Source organism: Syngnathus typhle, linkage group LG11 (assembly GCF_033458585.1).
Source record: "Syngnathus typhle isolate RoL2023-S1 ecotype Sweden linkage group LG11, RoL_Styp_1.0, whole genome shotgun sequence".
In the NCBI taxonomy this organism is placed as follows: domain Eukaryota; kingdom Metazoa; phylum Chordata; class Actinopteri; order Syngnathiformes; family Syngnathidae; genus Syngnathus; species Syngnathus typhle.
Window position 1 is genome coordinate 13,012,549 of NC_083748.1, and position 19,072 is coordinate 13,031,620.

Below are 19,072 nucleotides of genomic sequence, written 5' to 3' on the forward strand. Positions count from 1 at the left end.
GAAATCAAGCCAGGTTCCTTTCACTGTCACCAAAATAGTCTGCGGCTGGATCGTCAATCTTCTTTGCAGATAACACAGAGGCAGTTGCCTTCATCTTATCTCAGACAACTCCTCACAGTAGCAAGGTAATGAATAGCAAGGTCAGAAGAAGAAGTATTACACAGGGTTAGCTTAATGCTTTTGACCGCGACCCAGTTAGCAAAGGCGTCTTGTATTATTGTCGATCAACAATCCATTGAAAAATCAGAAAATGGAGTGTTTGAAAATGTGCAGCTTTTGATGCTTGAACCTCAGCTGTCACAGCTATGGAACTTTGGAACAAGATTGGTTTAGAACAAGAAATTGCAACTTACATTGGCTATAAAAAAACAAAATACATCATTTAAAAACTGGATCCAAACTCAATGTTTTTTTGGTACTTTCCAAAGGATGCAAAAAAATGTATACTATATATATAAAAATAACGTGGTTGTACAAGTGGGATGTAGCTGAATACAAAATTGCCCAGTCCCAATGGATTGAAATGGTGCTAAATTGGAGTCAGCGAACATCTGCCACCAATTAAAATGCCTCTGATTAACCCCGTGTATATATCAGCTCTTCTAATTGGCTTTTTTTTAATTAATACTTTTTTTGCATTTCTTTTTCACAGAGGTCTCAAGGTTTCATGCTATTACTGGCTACAATTTGCAACTCTTGATAATTCCTTCCAGTGTATATTCTTATTGTAGTGTTCATATTCCAAAGTGATTTGATTTCTGTGCTGGACTGGCTTTTGTGTTCCTCACCGGATGCCATTTTGTTGTCTTGGGCGGCTGGGCCGTCACTGAAGACATTTTTCACTTGCAGAAACTCGTCGGTGCGGTCACCCCCGATGATGGTGAAGCCGAATCCCTGCGAGCTCTTCTTCAGCGCCGTGCGGTACATGTCGCCTTTCAGCTGGTTGGGGTCTGCGGTGAAGCCAGGCACGCCGCTCTTTCCTGCAGACACACATCGGAATTCCTGACTTCCTCTTGGTGTCCTCATAATGGACTGAACTTCATTTCCTGTTTTGAAAATTGGGCCCAATTTCATTTGTTATTGAATAGCCTCGCTCTAACAGTATTATACTTTACAAAGAGATTAATAAAATAAACAAATAATAATAAATAATAAACAATTAGATTGTACAGAATTTAAAAACAAACTGGGCATCACCATCTTAACCCAAATTGACCGAAATGCACTGAAATACCTTCCTCGGGTTTTTCCGAACGCTCTGTACGTTTGTGAGCAGTGTGCGAGGAATTTAAATGTGAGCGTTCTCATTCTATCAAATGGTTGAGCAGTTCAAAACATCCAGCGCCAGCGAGGAAGGGCGCTTTATCACAGCCGCCGTGGACTCCAGATGTCCACATGCCGTTACTGTGTGGATCAAGCCACGCTCATTTGCATAATCACATTCAAATTGCTTGATAAACTCGGTGGGGATTTGTTGCGCTTCTTCCTCTGTGTAAATGACAATTTGACTGTCTGGCTGAAATAATGCAGGAGGACAAGAGGTCATGGTAGAAGTATGAATAGGAGGAAGATAAAACAACTGGAATATTATTTCTGCAAATATACATATGGTAGGGCTGCAAATATATCCACAAATGATCAATACTGCCATATTGGCAATATGCATATCGCAAAGACATGCAAGAAGTTTCTGGAATTCTTTGCTTTTATCCAAATTGGACCAGTCTGACGCAAACCTAAATGTCCAGTACTTCAATATTATCTTGATTCATTCTAATTATTTAGATGAGAATTTTATTTATTTTTAAATGATTGATACATGAAAAAAGTGTGTACTGCATGTTCACTCGCAAAGTACAAGTTTGATAACACGCGTGTAATTAATACATAATAACGCAAGATGTTGTGGTTACATCACAGCTGTGGTGTGATAAGCTTGTCAAGTTGCATCATTTGTAATCGGAGGAGCCAAAGCCGTTTCGTCACTCTTTGCACACCTGTGTTTGTGCGCGAGGAGATGGCGGCTTGTCTGATTATGCTCGCTTCTGTCTGATGTGTTGTTCCGACAGCTGTTTTTAGTTGCCCTCGCTCGCGCATGTATGTTAGCAGCCTGTTGCAATGTACGCTAATCCAATCCACATCCTTCCTAATGGACTGCTGCTTGCGTTAAAAGTGCCGACCAAAAAAGAAATACTGTAAATTCCGGACTATAGGCCGCGACTTTTTTCCAAAATTTTGAACCCTGCGGCTTATAGTCAGGTGCGGCTTATATAAGTATTTTTTTCGTGATTTTTGTGATGACTTGATCACTTTTATACACTGCGGTATCTTGAAGAAAAAACCAACAACAAAAATACTATTTTGAAACACTACTATGGCTGCTGCTTATTCTGGCTGTGTTGCTTGTGACTATTATGAGCTTTAGTAGGAATGCACGCTAGGTGACCTGCGTCAAAGGGCTCTAAACCCTTCGTCACAGGCAATGTTGACAAAGACATGTTAAAGTATGTTATAAAAACTTTAAAAAGGCTTTCTGTGAACGGTCTTTCTTTGTAAAAAAACACGTGTGCGGCTTATAGTCCGGTGCGGCTTATATAAGAAAAAAAACTAAAATATCCCCCAATTTTAGCTGGTGCGGTTTATAGTCCGGTGCGGTTTATAGTCCGGAATTTACGGTAGTCAGCATACGTTAGCCACAAACAACCCATCCTGACAATCCCGTTTTAGGTTAATTGAAGGTCGTTGACCTGCGTGAACCTGCATTTATCACACTGGGACAAAAAGTCAAGTGCACGCAGAACGGCAAAAGCAATTAAAGTGCAATTATCGCGCAGAAACTTGGTGGAGCGTTTAAGATCACCCGCAATATAGTAGTATAAGGAAGAATGGAAGGGTTAAGATGTTAAAAATGCTATACCATGAGATGTCGCAGCCTTCTTGATGGTGGCTGTCCCCTGGCTGAGCCTCTTCTTGGCCTCCAGGACCGGGTTCTCAAACTGGGTTTTCTGATTTATGTGGCTGCAAAACAAACATCCAAACAGCTGCATGAACATAAAATATAAAGATTACTACACGGAGCTAGCACGGCGTGTCGATTGGCTGCAGTCAATTTTGCACGAGTCCTCATCTCCAACGAAGCGGAGAGCACCCGCCGTTATTATTAATCCACACATTAATAACGCAGCACACGTTCAGCAAAGTCCAGCTTCTGTAATGGCATTCAGCCATTTAATATTGAAAGAAATGAACTCCCTCCACCAAGCGTGTGAAAAAGCAAGCTAAATTGCCCATTGTCCCCCTGGCGGGGAAAGCAAAAGCCATTGTTCCACAGCAAGCCGAAGCGCTCCATCTATCTGGTGTCCACTCTGCTTGACCAAACTACATCTCGCTGCTGTCATGGTGGCCAAGCAGTGTCACAAAGCCTGGGGAGGCCAGACTGAATTCATAGCGATGTGCTCAAACATCGGGGGGACTGCGGATCTTCCTGGCAGAAATTTTGCATTAGTCAGGAGCATCCGCGCTGGAGATGAAGGCAGCGAGACGTGTGCTGGATTTCAGATGTTTATTTTTAAACATTAACATCCCGTGACATACAAACACTGATCACGTGCTGGCTCGGAATGTTGCTGCTGCACGCCGATACCTTTACTCGCAATATCCATCCCTCCATCAGTATAAATCAATAAGACTTACTCCACATAGTATGTGCCGTACTGCGGGTCGTCAATTTCCTCCCAGCCGTAAGGTAATTCTGCAGAGACAAAGAGGAGGGAGACAGATGCCCCGTGTTCTGTTTAGAAGACAAGCATCATCAGGGTCTCATGTTGTTTGACTTGGAAACAGCCCGGGATCATTTAGAGAACATTTGGAGCAAGCGGGCTTGGATGCAAAGCCCCTGATGAACAGATGAGGCAGAAAGGGGGGAGAGAGAGAGAGAAAGGAGCTCTTCATGCAAGAAAAAGCTTTTCCTTCAGCCCGCTGAAATAATCCATTAAAAATATAAAACAGGCTCGGAGAGTCCCACTGGTCGGGTTGAAGCTCGGGGTGCACTTAAGGCCTCTCTATCAGCATCCCCATTGAAATGCATCAAACAGAGCTCATGTGAGGAAGCCCCCCACATATCTTGTTTGAACATGGAAGCCGAACTGATGAGTTTGTGATTTTTTGGGGGAAAGAGCATTTCCAACCAACACATGAGGTTGATTTGAAGTACTTTTCCCAACTGTGACCAATAAGGGCTCTATAAATAAACTTGTCTGTCGGTCCATAAAGGTCAGAAAAACAATCAAAACAACCTTTGGTTATCTTCCTACTTCTCAAAATGTGGTTACAGATTAAATCTGTCAGTTTTGGATTTGCACCAGCATCTTTCATTTGGAGTCTGGACACAGATAGATTAAAGCCAAAAGATAAAGGGCGCTTAAATGACTTTTCATTGGATGTCTCGATTATCCTTAGCTAACGGTGTTTGCTCCTGATAAGCGGCACATATACGACGATATCATCTATTCGTACCTCCATCCTCGCATTTCTCGGGGGGCTTTGCCTTCTTGGCCAAGCGGGGGTCCAACCACGTGGTGGTCTTGGTGTTGTGACTGCGGAGTACAAAGAGGATCCCGTCTTATTAGAGAAAAAGTAAACGGTGCTCTGTGCACTGAAGAAAAAACTTGCCCATCCCTGGTCCGATCTCACGTCAGATATTATATTTGGTTCGAACAGCAAGAACATACGCATGTCACACGGAACTCACTCGATGAAGTAGACCATGCCTGTCTCAGTGTAAGCCATCTCCCAGTTGAGCGGAAGCGGCTCCAGGCTGTCGTCGCGGGGAAGCGAGCTCCACGTGCGGAAGTCCATGCTGCTGCTGGACTGGGCGTAGCTGGGCACGGCTCGCCTCCAGTCGGCCTTGTGCTCTGCGTGGCGCAATGCAGAGAGAGAACTTATCTAGACGGTATGAAGGCTTGTTCATCCTACACATGCATGTGCATACACTCTTTGTGTTGACGCTGACATGTATGTAGAAACTCCCCACAGAGGTGGACGACTATTACGCAAGTAGGCGACCAATGGGTTTTGTTTTGGGTAGTGGTAGGCGGTAGACTATTTACAGAGCAGACGCAATTATCATATTCCCGTCTCCAAGCTGGATCATCGTAACCCGTTCGGAACTGAAGCGATTCGCTTCAATGCCTGCGGAGAGAGAGGCCATACAATGAGGTCACAGCAGGGTCAAGGCCCTGCTAGACTTTACAAAATGACCAAAAGGTCAGGGGGAAGTGGATGGTCAAGAGTCGGGAGACTTAACGCTCATATTTTCCATTGACCTCCTTCTCAGTCGGACCATAACTCTGCCCATCTATGGGCGCCTTGAGAGCAACAGGGCACGAACCATTGTTCGTTGGCCATAAAAAGCACTCCGACGGCTCCGGGCAGATGCAATATGTATTTGAGTTCAAATATGTGCAAGCTGTTGGATAAACACACTGTGGATTGGTGTGGATCCTCTGTGCAGCTGAATAAGCAAAAGGATCGGCCCGCGCTAAGCGAATTGGACAAAATCGTCTTCATTTTGTTCTTTGTTTCCATCGAAATGTCACATTGAAAGGCACCTCTGCAAAGGTTGACTGTTGGATGTGCTTACGATACTTTAAATTAGGATAAAAGGGGATGTATTTAACGACCGGCAGTATAGAACTGTGAGCAACTTCAAGTGATGACCTAGAAATACATTTTTAGGACTTGTAGTGGGCTCATTTAATCCAGAGACCAACACCAGTACATGTTTAAGTGCCACTAATGTCCTCGTGTTTGACAGAATTGCGTTGGTGAGTATATTCAAGCGCTATTTCTTTGGAAGTGCCTCGACTTTTCTGCACTTGCATGATGTGTGTGCTGACAAGATATTTGCCCTTGAGAATATGCCACGTTAGAGGTGAAAAAAAAATATATTTTTACAAAAGCCTGATCTTTTTTTATCAATGCTACAATGACCAACTATAAGGTCTTGCAGTAGAGCATGTACCTCCCCCAAGGCTCAACTGTGGCACATAAAAAAAAAAAAAAATGTGTGTGCACCCTCTTAAGTAAAACCCGACCAGACTCTTGAGGTTAAGGTCAGACAAATATGTGTTCAACTCAAATAGTCGTGTCTAATCTGCAAAAGTCCTCTTTCCACGAAAATGACAGAGACGGACAGTTACACTGACGCCGCTTGGCTCATCGTCGCCCGAGGACACGGAGGACACAATATGTTGGCAAAAGGCCCGTTGATTTAGCGTGACACCGACTCACCAGGCAAGCCGTTGACCAGCGGTGGCCTCTCGTCATCGTCCTCTTCCTCGGGCACGGCGCTGTCCTTGCGGTCCATCTTGCTGACCGAGGTGGTGCGCTTGCGAGGAACGTCGCCGCCAAAGTCTTCGTCAAACAGGACCTGGTCCACCAAGTCGGGCTGCACTAGGTTGGGCTCGGCGGGGGGCTTCGGAGTCCCATAGAAGTTGCCTTCAAAAATGAGAAGAAAACGATTTGAAGGCCCAATCTTGTTATCTTACACGTCTACGTATTTTCCGGCGCACCATTTCCTAAGCGTGCACGTTTCACACTCACCACAGTGCTTTCATAACTCATGTCACATTAAAATCACTCTGCTTGGATTTCGCCAGCGACTAATTACACCGTTCACTGAGTGCGGCAATTAGCTATCGTCCCAGTTTGCCATTTTTCCTCTTAATGAAGAAAAATCCCATGTTACACATGACAAATATTTAGTCAGATAACACAAGTGAGGGGTTATCTAAGCGGAGAAAACGGAGCATGCTTGGCTAAACGGCGTGCTACTGGATGCGCTCACCTCCATTTATTTGCAGCTAATCCATTTGCAAGGACGACCATTTCCCTCCCCGTAAATGACGGGCAAATAAGTGACGGCTGCGCTTTAATCGCGATTTTTAATGAGATTAATTAAAGAACAGAGAGTGATACCACTGGGAAATGGAATTTAATTAGCCTCTGTTGGAAAGGAAAAAAAAAAATCCTATTTTTGATGCAGCTACACACGGGAGCAGAATCTTTTCATGTACTTAACAAGGAAGACGGCGACATAGCGAGCCTTAAGAGCGCCGTTTATCACCTCTTTTTATAGCCTTGTGCCCGACATGCTTGAAACATGGCTGGATGGCGGTCTGAGCTTGACCAGACCCCAACAACATACAGCACTACAGTAATCACTCCTTCACATCACAGAGCAGACCCACACAAAATGAAACCCCAAACAGCCGTAAGTCGGCCTCGGAGCCCTATTTTCCAATGTTTAAATCTTAAATGTACATTATAAAAGAGAAAAACATTTGGCATCGCATTTTCTTTGTGTGGCTGCACATCTTGCACATGGCAGAAACAGCCGGATGGAAGGACGAGCGCTTTTCCCAGTCAATCCGCCTGCAGTTTACAAAGTGACCCCGTTTGTCAAAGATGGCTTCATTAGCAGGCGCAAAGATGGTGAACAGAGATGTAAGAGGCCGCTGGCCCGTCTGTCATCACACGATGACATTGATCGGCCACGCTACCTGTGTGATTAACGAGGTGTTAGTAAGTTACATGCGGGTTACGTCAGATGTACCCGCAAGACATTTCATCATCAATAAATAGTCCTCAACTACATCAAATATTGTTTTTTCACCATGACAGTGGACACGCTTGACAACATCAAAGTACACACCCATACGAGATACGAATATTCTCAAGTGTTAGCGACGATTCAACTTCCCTTGAAGAAAAACAAAATGTCGCTCTTAATCTTTTCACTGAGGTTTGGCTCCACCCCTGGTGGTCATAGGATGCTCCTCCCCTGGCGTCTAATCACACCTTGCCAACCGGGTCAGAGTGATTAATAAAAGAGCAGCGAAGAAGGTATTTAAGAGAAATTATGCATATGAACAGTGACGAGGTGAAAAATAGAACGCTATACATGAGCCATTAACATAATGAGCATCCAGGCAGGTCACTTGAGACTATTAGCAAGACTATTACGGTTAGCGCCGAGCCCCATTACTCCGCTACTTTGAGCACAGTTTAGTCAGTGTAAAGTGAAGGCCAATGGCAGCCGGGGAGTCGTGCTGACCTGTGACAGAACCCGTCTGACCTTGTTTATTTTGCTCTTTTCCGCTACGCTCCAAGCCAAGCTCAATGGAGAAAGGAGAGAAAGAGAGGGAGAGTGGAAATGGAGAGGCAGTTCCTTAATGCCATTACTTCCACTCCGCCTTGGAGTGCAGGGAGCAAGTGTGCAAGACTGGCTTTTAGTGGGAAGAAAAAAGACGGAAAGAAGATAAGTGTTGCAGCTTCAAGTTGTAATAACAGTGTTTGCAAGTAGGAGGCAGAATTTCAAGATGGCCGGAATTTCATTTCAGAGAAGATGACGGAAATTGCTCACAAGTCAGGGACAATTTAGGGCTAGAAAAGTGACTACACCATTACCCAAACACACACACATGATGTGTTAACAGTTGACACACACAAACACACAATGCACACACACGCCCTTAAGTCGCTTTTCTGGCTGGAGGAGGATTTGGCTTTATCTTTTTAATTCTCCATCATATGGGAAAGAGCGGCGCTTAGATGCCGCCGCTGAATGGGATGAAGGCAGCGAGCGCCACGAACAGTCGGTCCGTTCAGGTCACTGGTGAATTGTCGGGAGGACAAAAATCAACAACAACAAATCCTTGGCTTTATTTTGCCTGGCGTGCAGAATTGCGACCAGAGAGAATGTGCTTCGCCTGATGTGAGCAGGCAGATTATTATGTTATTGCTGTAATCATGTAAGAGAAATTCCACGCTACACTCCCTTTATACAATGACGACGGCATTATTTGGCCAGGCCTCAGAATACATACTCCTATAGAACCAATTGGAATGCCACTTGGGAATGAAAAACTGTGAAAAATAAATTAGATTCATTTTCCTGCCTTTGTGTGGCTGCTTGTTGCGAGCCAGCATTCTTTTTTTTCCCCCAGAAAATTCCCTAAATTTTACTTCTTTTGTATTACATTTCATTTTTAGAATGATTACATCCTTTTCTTGCAATATTATAATTTGCGTATAATGATAAAATAATCAATTAAAACGACCTCCACTTATCTCAAAGCAAACAGAAAAACACACACTTGATGGATTCCTTTGGTGGAAATTTTAAAATTGTGGAGAGACGCATCTATCCTCTGAAAATAGCACGAGTGGAGAGTCTCTGAACCTCCTGGTGTGCGACAGCCCATCCAGCAGCCGGAATCAGCAGGTTGGCTGGTTGACATAAGGTCAACGCACAGCGCCACAGCCGCTCAGCTGGTTCTCAACGCCGCCTACCACAAGACACGGCGGCAAGACCGAGCAAGGCCGGCAGGACCGATTCAGCAATGCTTCCATTTACCATCATAGGTGCCGCTCTCCAGAAGAAGGCCACTCTCCTCCAGGATGCGGAAGTCGCCCAGGCTGATGAAGTTGTAGTCAACGCCAGGCACCTCTCCCTCCCGAGGAAGCCTGGTGGTGCCTGTGCAAAGCAAAACCAAACAAAATATCTGTGTTCAATCACTCCAACTTGAAAACTGCCCAGCAACAAGCTCGAAAACGGTCAAGTCGAGAAAAGTGACATCAGGAGCAAACCAATTGTCGTTGGCAACTTCGATTCAAATCTCTATTATGTAGATGAAGCTTTATGGAGGACCATTCATTCATTTATTCCCTCGCTCCCGTCAAGGCCGACTGAAGGACGAGAGGAAGCACAGAGGCGCGTGCCAACGCAGTGACTCGGGGTTATTAGACATTCATCGCACATGATTTATGTGATGCGTTATCGGTTCTGTCCAAACAAAAAGCTACAATGTAAAAAAAAAAATGCTTTTGACATCATTTGTGGAGGGCAACTCAACGGCTTTCAAGCTGCAACGGAGCCGTGAAGCTCCCAGTTGCTTTTATCACACGCTGAGAAGCTTTCCTTGATATTTTCAAAACCTGTGGCAATTAGCGGCCAACTTGCAATGAAGTAACTTTATGTCACATTTTTTGTTTTGATTTTCCACTCCCCCATTCTAATTGGACTGTGACAGCCCCAACAAATGGCCCGTTTGATAACGAGACAAACATCAGAGGAGCCTTCTCCGCGGAGCTTCTTGGTAATGTTCATTTTGCGTTAGCCCAAGCGCTTGACGTTTTCTCTTGTCGTGAGAGAACGCCAGCCTGAGCTGTTTCTCATTAGCAAGGGCTCTGAGTCGCAGCTTTGCTCTCAAAAAATGTTCCCCTGCAGCCCAATTACTTGAGTCGCCAATGCCGCATACCTGCCAAGTGTCTCCTGCAAGCAAACCACGCCGGGGCATCGCTCTCCGCTGGGCGGCGGCGACATAATGAGGTCTCATTCCAAGTGAGAGCAGAGCAGCTACGGACTCGGCTTGTAGATGTGCTTTCTTATTTTGGATGGATTGTCAAGTTTTATTGGGATGGATCTTTGAGAGTCGCATTGCAGTCATAGTTTCCCTCAGAAGGCCATTAAGATTGTCAAAGAGATAAATGGTCATTAAAAAAATGCTAGCAATATCTACCGTTTTTTTCCGTGTATAGTGCGCAAAATTTAACAAATTTATTGTCCTAAAATCTGGGGTGCGCATTATACATGGGTACAAAAAATTTTCCAGCATCAGCATGCCATTTTTAGGGTGCGTATTGTACATGGGGGCGCACTATACACGGAAAAAAACGGTATTTTTAAAAAGTGAAGACAATTTCGAATTGTAGTAATGCCATAAAGTCGATGGAAAATTTGGCTTTGCGGGCCACATCAAATGATGTGGCGGGCCGTATCTGCCCCCCCGGCCCTTGGGTTCTACACCTAGACAATACTTTTAACCGTTATCCTCAATCTAAATTTAGCAGAGGCAGTGTTTGAGGAAGCTCGTTGGAGAAGGTCACAGATTAAGGACTTTATGTGGTGCAGCATGCATGGCTGTGCACATATGATGTATGGTCTGTGTGTGTGCACGCTGGCAAAATAACGCTCGTTGAGTTTGTGTTTAATCTCAGCGTGGCGTCGAGGGAGCGTGCCACTGAGATCCTGAAGGGGTCAAATAAAAAACAAAAAAAAGCCCTCCTGCTTTTATCCTCTGCAAAGTCGCATCTCGTTTGAATGAGATGGAACGTGCCCGAGTAAGGCTTACCGCATGATCATTCTGAATTATTTCCCTAACGGCTCCTCGTACACAAACGCACACGCACACACTTCTAGACCTTTGCTCTCCACTTCTCTTGACGCTTCACTTTTTGTCTTAACTTGTTTTGTTTTCTCAGGCGACTGAGATTAGAAAGGCTTTGGTCTCAAAACAACAGAATGGTTTTTTTCATCAATTACCGTATTTTCCGGACTATAAGGCGCACCGGACTATAAGGCGCACCTTCAATGAATGGCCCATTTTAAAACTTTATAAGGCCCACCGTATTACATCAGTCATGATCAAATATTACTTACGTGCCTAGAAGTGTTTGAATAGTCAATTGAATGTTACAATTTCACATTCATACGCCATTTCCTTTTCGAATCAATGCACTTCTTAAAATCAGAAGCTAGATAACAGCCTGTAAATGGCTGACAAAAAAGAAAAGACGGCCATAAAACAAGGACGCCTAGAGGTAATTTAAACAGAGGGGAAGGATGAGAACACGAGAGCAGACAGACGAGCCAGTGACGGAAGCCATTTGCCGCTTCTCCCACTCATTACGGCAGTCATTCAAGTTGGGAATGAGAGTCCGACTCGTTGGGGGCCTTGTGATAAATGGAGCCTGCGGGCCATAAAGCCTCAACGAATGCCACCGAACATGAAAAAGAGAATGGAAAAGCGTGTTCCCCGTGACACTTGAGGATGGTGTGTGTGTGTGTGTGTGCAGGTGAGATTGGGGCAAGAAATGGATCATTTGCTGTACCTTGGCTCAGAAAGTGCCTGTTCAACAGCTTTAAGATGAAAGATTGCGCAATACAGCAGATCACAGGGATTTAAACATGTGCGCCAGGCAACCTCTGGACCTTTATTTGGCTTCCTCAAGAAAAATTAGAGGTGGGATTAATCCATTGAAGCATTTTTAAGAGCTGTAAAAAAAAATTGACATACAAGCCTTGTATGGTGGCAGTGAACTCAATCCAACTCACGACTTCCAGCTAACAATGTAAAATGCCAATGACTCACATTAATGAAATGAATAGGATTATTGATGGCTAAAACATCTGCTGTGCCTTTCAGTTCCTTGTTAGAGAACATCAAGCTATGCAAAAAGGTTTTGAAGTATTCAACAGTTGTGTGCATTCAAACAAAGGAGGTCAAATATGGTGGTGCATTTTCATTTCAAACTAAAGAAGCCCCATATTTCATCAAAAAGGCAGATTCCTGATCATTACTATTGGCATAGCGAGCATTAAAGACAAAGAACTGGGAGAACATACGGGGTGGGGGGGGGGGGTAATAGTTCTTCCAATGAACAAAAGCAAAAAGACGCAGTTGAAGAATAGCAGCGAGCAGCATGCTAATGAGAAAAATACTGTTCCACATCTAACCTTTGAACACAACTAGCAAATCAATAATGCTTAGATGCAGGCAATTAGTGCATGGAGATTTGAGAGAAAACTGTCATGGATGTGACTGAGAGGGTGAAGTAATACACAATAATTAGACCAAGGAAGTGAGCCATGATGTGTTGGAGACCATTGGAAATCGATAAAGCTCTTGGCTTGATGTAAACAATCAGTTTCAGTTCAAATGGATCAATTGAACCGAGCAATATGTTTTGTTTTGACCCTCAAAGTCAACCATCATTTGTTGGCTATTATTTTAAATCAATATTGCTCTTGCTTTGTAATAAAGAATCAATTTATGGCGATTCAAAACGTGATGACTGTTTTGTCCTACTAACCCAACCGTATATATCTATTTTTTTTAAATCAGATACAGGCATTAAATTGAAATTTGGACATCTGAGTCCAGCCCAGATACATCTGCTGAGAAGGACTTTGGTGATCCGTTCCAAAACGGTCATACTTACACGGGATGGTGCGCAGGTAGAGGTTGTCCCGTATAATCTGCTGGAGTTTATGGTCCAGTGAGCCCTTCTGAAACTGCAGACTGAGGTAGTGGCGCAGGTCCGTGTTCAATACTTTGCCTGCAGAGAAGAGAGACGGACACATAACGGGTCAATACAACACGGCGACACTCCCCGGGAAAAGAGTTCACGGCAAAAGGAGAAATCAATCCGAGTCATTTCAACATCAACGGTGTTAAAGATCACACTATTGACTCGGTGATATCATATCATTGGCTTCCTTTGTGCACGGCTCTCGGAAATGAGGTACGGGGAGCTTCTACCTAACGGAGACAGTTGGATTCGAGCCAAATAAATGTAGGTCATGTGAAATGCTCTCTTTTAGTGATTAAATGGACACGAATCTCATTCCAAAGAATCGCTCCTTGGTCACGGTGTTTCTGATTGGATCAAGTTAAAAGGATATGACCGACCACCTGTTCTTTCCAACTTTTGATTTGCACACCGAGAGAAATTACAGGACAAAATGTCCCATAGATTAGTTCAAGTGGATTTGAAACTCGTGCATTGTGTACAATTCCAGTACAGTGAAGAAGGTGGTGCACTTGACGTACGCTTCCAACAAAGGAGGAACCGTTGAATGTTTGCCAAGCCCAGTTTCTGCAAAGACTCGCAAGGCAGCAGCAGGCAGAGGCTTCAACGTTCTCTGAAATATCATCATAAGGAGTTTTCAAAACAGGAGGAGATCTGCAATGTCTGCTCGGTCTGTTTGGAAAATCTCTTGACAGGAGGGAGACAGTCACCTTTGAAGCTCTGCACTTTCTATCTCAACGCCATTCTTTTTCTCTCCCAGTTTCAGAGCAAACGAAGCTCAGCAGGACTGCTCGGCGATGATGTGAATGCATCGCAGCAGGACTTAAGATGAGATCTTTGCTAGCGTAGATGGAATGCATGTGCTGATGAAGGGCAGACGGAATAATGATGAGCTTCGGGAATAGCTTTCTCAAATCCTCTTTGCCGCTCCTCATCTTACCACAGACGAGTAAAAACAGAGGCAGCAATCCTATTATTTTGCATTTTAAAAGAAGCTCCGGATCCAAATTTCGGACATGCTTGAAATAGCGTTCAGAAAGCGCCGTCTTCCCGCGAGGTATAAGCCCGGATGGATCTCCACGGCTCTCCGTCATCAGAGCTGGTCAAAGGGGTAGAAAGAACTGAGGCCCAATCTGGCGACTAAATCATAAAGCTGGCCCAGAAATGTTCCGATTCAGCTAGCACACGTGGGACTTGACGGGAGAAACAAAAGCGATTTGAACTCTTCGCTTTCATCGGGGACTCCTACAAAGTCCGATTCGAATTGGTCGAATTTCCGGACTTACCCTGACAAGGGGAAAAAAACGGTCTTTATGGACTTGTGAAGATCGCTAGCTAAGAATTTTGATCTATGCTTGAACTACCGTATTTTCCGGACTATAAGGCGCACCTAAAAACCTAAAATCTTCTCAAAAGCCGACAGTGCGCCTTATAGTCCAGTGCGCCTTATATATGGACTAAATTCCTAAATTCAAACTGGCCCGAAGCATTGTGTCATGAAATGAAGCATAAGTGGCCTGCTGAAGACTATGAATCATGAATCAAAAAGACAATGGATCATTATTTTGTGATTATAAAGTCATTTGTTGCATCTGAAGTTGAAACAAAAAAGATAAAATGGAGAATGATTTGATTTGGATAAAAAATCTGACATGATGCATTAATGGTGCGCTTTATAGTCTGGTGCGCCTTATATAAGGATTAAGTTTTAAAATGGGCCATTCATTGAAGGTGCGCCTTATAGTCCGGTGCGCCTTATAGTCCGGAAAATACGGTACTGTCCCATATAGTGACGAGGTTAAAAACGTGTCGTGAAAACCACGTCAGTCTCGACATCCTCAATGGAGACGTCAGAAAGGTCAGCACAAAGCAGAAAGTTCTTTCGACACTGTTTACATCTGGCGTAAAGTCCGTCGGGGATTTTTCTCCATACGTAAAAATTGCTGTGAATTTGATTTGAGCATGATGAAATATGATTGAAGTGCCAGAAAGAGCCATGAGGGGAATAAGTTGTAAACAAGTGCTGCAAACTTTTTAACTGCTTGCACAAAACCAAACTTTGGGCATTGAATATCCAGTGCTCAAAAATGAAATCCAGAATCCACCAACATGTTTTTGTTGTACGTTTCAATAGCGAGGCATCAAATCTGTGAAATTTCACCACATGCTTTGAATAGGCAAAAAGAAGCACCATCTTCTGGACAAATATTAAAATCTAAAGCTAGCCATTCAATTTAAGGTGTTCAAAAATGCGTTTTCCAATTGCTTTTTTGTAGTTGCGGCTGGGTCGTTAAAAAAACGATCAATAATTAGCAACCCCAACGTGGTGTATCACATTCACTTGGCGACACATGCTCGTGCAATGCGGAGCCTTGGCAATGGCGAGCCGCCAGCCGTCAAAGAGAGTGGCACTTGCATGCTGCTCTACAAAAAGAAAAAAAACAGAAAAAACATGTCCACACACAAACAGCACTACAGCGGCACTGCGTCGAATGTGTTGCTCACAGTGCCCTGTCAGGGACTGTTAGTGAGGCTGTCACATCACACAAGTGGACTCGCTCGTCTTTTGCCCCCGCAGATAACGGCGCTATTGGAGCAGGCCTCATTTTTCCAGCGACAGTGCCTCAATGGACTGTGTTGCGGCCGTCGGAAGCTGAAGCCGTTTGTAGCCTGTCTCCCAGGCCCGGGCTGGAAGCCAACACACGGTTTGGACCGAGAGGGAACTGTTACATAAGAGAGTTCTGTATATCTAACAGGAAGAAAAAAAAATGATACTGGGCCAGATGTTTTTAATTACCGTAATTTTCGGACTATAAGTCTTTTTTTTTTTTTTCATAGTTTGGGTGGGGGGGCGACTTATACTCAGGAGCGACTTATATACATATATGTGTTTTTTTCACTTTTTTGGGCATTTTATGGCTGGTGCGACTTATACTCCGGTGCGATTTATAGTCCGAAAATTACGGTATGCATGTATGATTCCACAAAAGGCATCAAAATAATGTGTTTGGATATTAGTACTGGAAAATGTTGACGGTCATATTGAGGAGAAACACGCCGCGCTTTCTTGCCATTTTTACTGTTGAACCTGCGGCACCCTGAGTTAATGAGAGATGTTTTAACAATTAATAGAGAGTGAGCATTTACTCCGTGGCGAGTCTGGGGAATGCCCTCCTGCAGCATACGCCACGTCCACCGGGTGTTCATTATCTGAGTCATCTGCCTGTCACTTAATTAAGCGTCCACGGCACAAAAGGAAATATGTCATCGGGTCCGGCAGCAGCTTGCGGCGGACTGTGGGAAGGGACGATTTGCGCCAGCGTGCAAAAAAATAGAACCCATTTTTTCCAACAACAAAATCTTCTCTTGACCTTTTGCAAACACAGCATTAAGGTCACTGAAGATTGACTTTTTGTAACATTTCAAGGATCACTTCACATGCATTAAGATAAAGAAATGATTTTTTGAATGCTATTGTTTGATTCACTTTATACTCTGAGTGACAAGCCCACAAATCAGTCCGTCTACTCTAAAACAAGAAAAAAGTGACCGCTAACCTGATGACTCCCAAACGACATCAGTAAGCCCGAAAAAGAAAACATCACAAAGTCGGTAATAACATGTTTTAAACGTGCCCTGTGTAGATGAAGGAAACACAATCGCATGCATCCAATCAAACGGTTACACAGTTGCTTTTTAAATCCCTTCAGCTTTGCCCTGAATGTTGTGCAGGTAAACGCTTGGCCAAGAAGCTGCCGGCTGCATGACTCAGTGATATCCTGTTTGCCGGGCTCTCCTCTCAGCCCCTTGGCATCCCGCTCTCATCGCCCACACTTCCTCCACGGCGGCCGAGCGTGGACATCTTTGGCCGCCAGCACCTCGGGCCGCTTTTTGACTGACAACCGCAGTGCGGTGAGCCTCGGCTGGCTCAGAGCGGGCTGGGCAAAGAGTGCCATAAGCATCGTTTAAAATCTCACACCTCACGTAGCACCGTCAGATGGATTCTCTTCACTTATATAAGCGCCACGCGATGATGGACGGCGGCGGCGCATCCGGATGCGGCGTCCGTGCTCAACTGCCCGATAAAAGCAAACTGGCAGTTGTCTCGCACGCTCCAAATCTCCCCTCGCACACTTCGTTTGACCTTGTTTTTAAAGGGCTGACAAATAAGCAGCTTATCTGTTTTTAGACCTGTTTTTACATTTATAGGCATTCAGAAGGTAGCATTCTTTCAAACCTAATGTTGATGACATCTGAAAGTGACCCAAAAAATGCATCAAAGTGAAAATATTTGTAAATGTCTTTTTTTTTTTTGTACAGGAGTTACAAAGTTTGTGTTTGTTGGGGTTGTTCCAGGTCAAATTTAAGTCCTTCTTACATTTATTCGTGTTTGGTGATGGTACTTGATAAAATAAAATAAAATAAAATAAAATAAAATAAAATAAAATAAAATAAAATAAAATAAAATAAAATAAAATAAAATAAAATAAAATAAAATAAAATAAAATAAAATAAAATAAAATAAAATAAAATAAAATAAAATAAAATAAAATAAAATAAAATAAAATGTTTATGATCTGACATTCCCCTTAGATGCTAAAGACTGCACGTATTCCTTTTTTGTGTAAACGTACGACACAGTTCCAGCTGGGTGATTTTACAAGTAGATGCAACGCTGTGAGACATCTGCTTCCACAGTCAAATTAACTAACCATATGTTCCTCCCACCACCAACTCCATGTATCCATCAGCACCGGGGAGATAGTTGGCTCTCTGGTGTGCCCGTGAACAAGTTGTGCATAATTTTCATATTAAATCAGGTTTCTCATCATCATGACCTGATTGGTTAGGTGGAGCGAGATGCGGCGCCACTTTCAACTTGCCAAACCACAGTTATGTATGTGTGACGTAAATAAATACATAAAGAGTGAATCAAAATCTTTCGATTGAGTCATTTTTCAATCCAATTCCTAATATCAATCGTAGCAAAAGAAAGCGATGATAGAGGTTCTACTTTGTATAAAAGAAAATTCAGTTTTGTATTCTACCAAACAAGTCCTTAAGAGTCTCCACGCTGTTCTACACGACGACACAAATATATGCAACGTAAAAACAAGCACAACTCAAGTGAGATGTGTTGTTTATAGGCGGGTCCTCCTGATCCCGAGCTTGTCGCCACGTCGTGTCTGCATAAAAGTGAAGCCGTGTTTTTTTTTCCCCCTCCTCCTTTTGTTGCAGACTACAAGTGCGGTTGAATTATTGAACGTGTGAGTCCGAGACAACAACTGCATTAGATGCCGAAATGAGGTGGAAGCCGAGCAACACGGCGAGGAAAAAAAAGCTCGCCGTGTTCGCCGTGCATTGTAGGCCTAATGACGCGGCCATGATTCCCAACACCACCTTACACAAGTGTGAAAAGCGTTCCCAACGACAACATCACCTAAACACGACACTGCAAACTTGATTCAATTCAAAACCGCACCAGGCTAGCCATTACAGTAATAATCTTAATCTAATATTAATAATATATTAATCATCATTATTACTGAATGGAATACTTTTTGATGACATTCTTTAAAACTTGGTTTCTAATATTTTGTATTCCATTATATAACAACCGCTGACTTCATTGGGCATTCTGTTTGATGTTTAATGAGTCCGCAAAATAAAAAAAAAAAAGCCTGAGTCATTCCGAACCTAAGATGGCTGTCACGAGGCGCTTCACCATTAATCCAGCCAGCCGGCCGCGAGGGAGCGATAAGGGAATATATCAGATTTTATCTGGGGAACAAACTACAAAGGGCTGTCTGCGGCGGCTATCGCACAGGAAGTGGCGAAATCTCCGCCGTACCTATTTTGGCATTTTTGAAAGCCTGATGGACATGATCGTCCCCGTCGTTTGGGAGACAGCCGACGT

At 43.7% G+C, this 19,072-nt stretch overlaps 1 protein-coding gene across 7 annotated transcripts in view; it reads right to left on the bottom strand.

Moving 5' to 3' along the window:
- The window catches only part of LOC133161880 (membrane-associated guanylate kinase, WW and PDZ domain-containing protein 3), a 71,168-nt gene that overhangs the window by 11,395 nt on the left and 40,701 nt on the right, over positions 1-19,072 (bottom strand). For 4 of the 7 annotated variants that reach the window (XM_061290591.1, XM_061290592.1, XM_061290596.1 and 1 more), the window contains 8 exons: positions 13,066-13,182; positions 9,419-9,538; positions 6,292-6,498; positions 4,751-4,913; positions 4,516-4,595; positions 3,694-3,751; positions 2,918-3,018; positions 789-1,046 (listed from right to left, as the gene is read on the bottom strand). In XM_061290591.1, coding sequence (XP_061146575.1) covers positions 789-1,046; positions 2,918-3,018; positions 3,694-3,751; positions 4,516-4,595; positions 4,751-4,913; positions 6,292-6,498; positions 9,419-9,538; positions 13,066-13,182 — 1,104 coding nt within the window. The remainder of the gene's footprint in view (positions 1-788; positions 1,047-2,917; positions 3,019-3,693; positions 3,752-4,515; positions 4,596-4,750; positions 4,914-6,291; positions 6,499-9,418; positions 9,539-13,065; positions 13,183-19,072) is intronic. The other 3 variants (XM_061290594.1, XM_061290593.1, XM_061290597.1) reach the window with 1 other exon arrangement.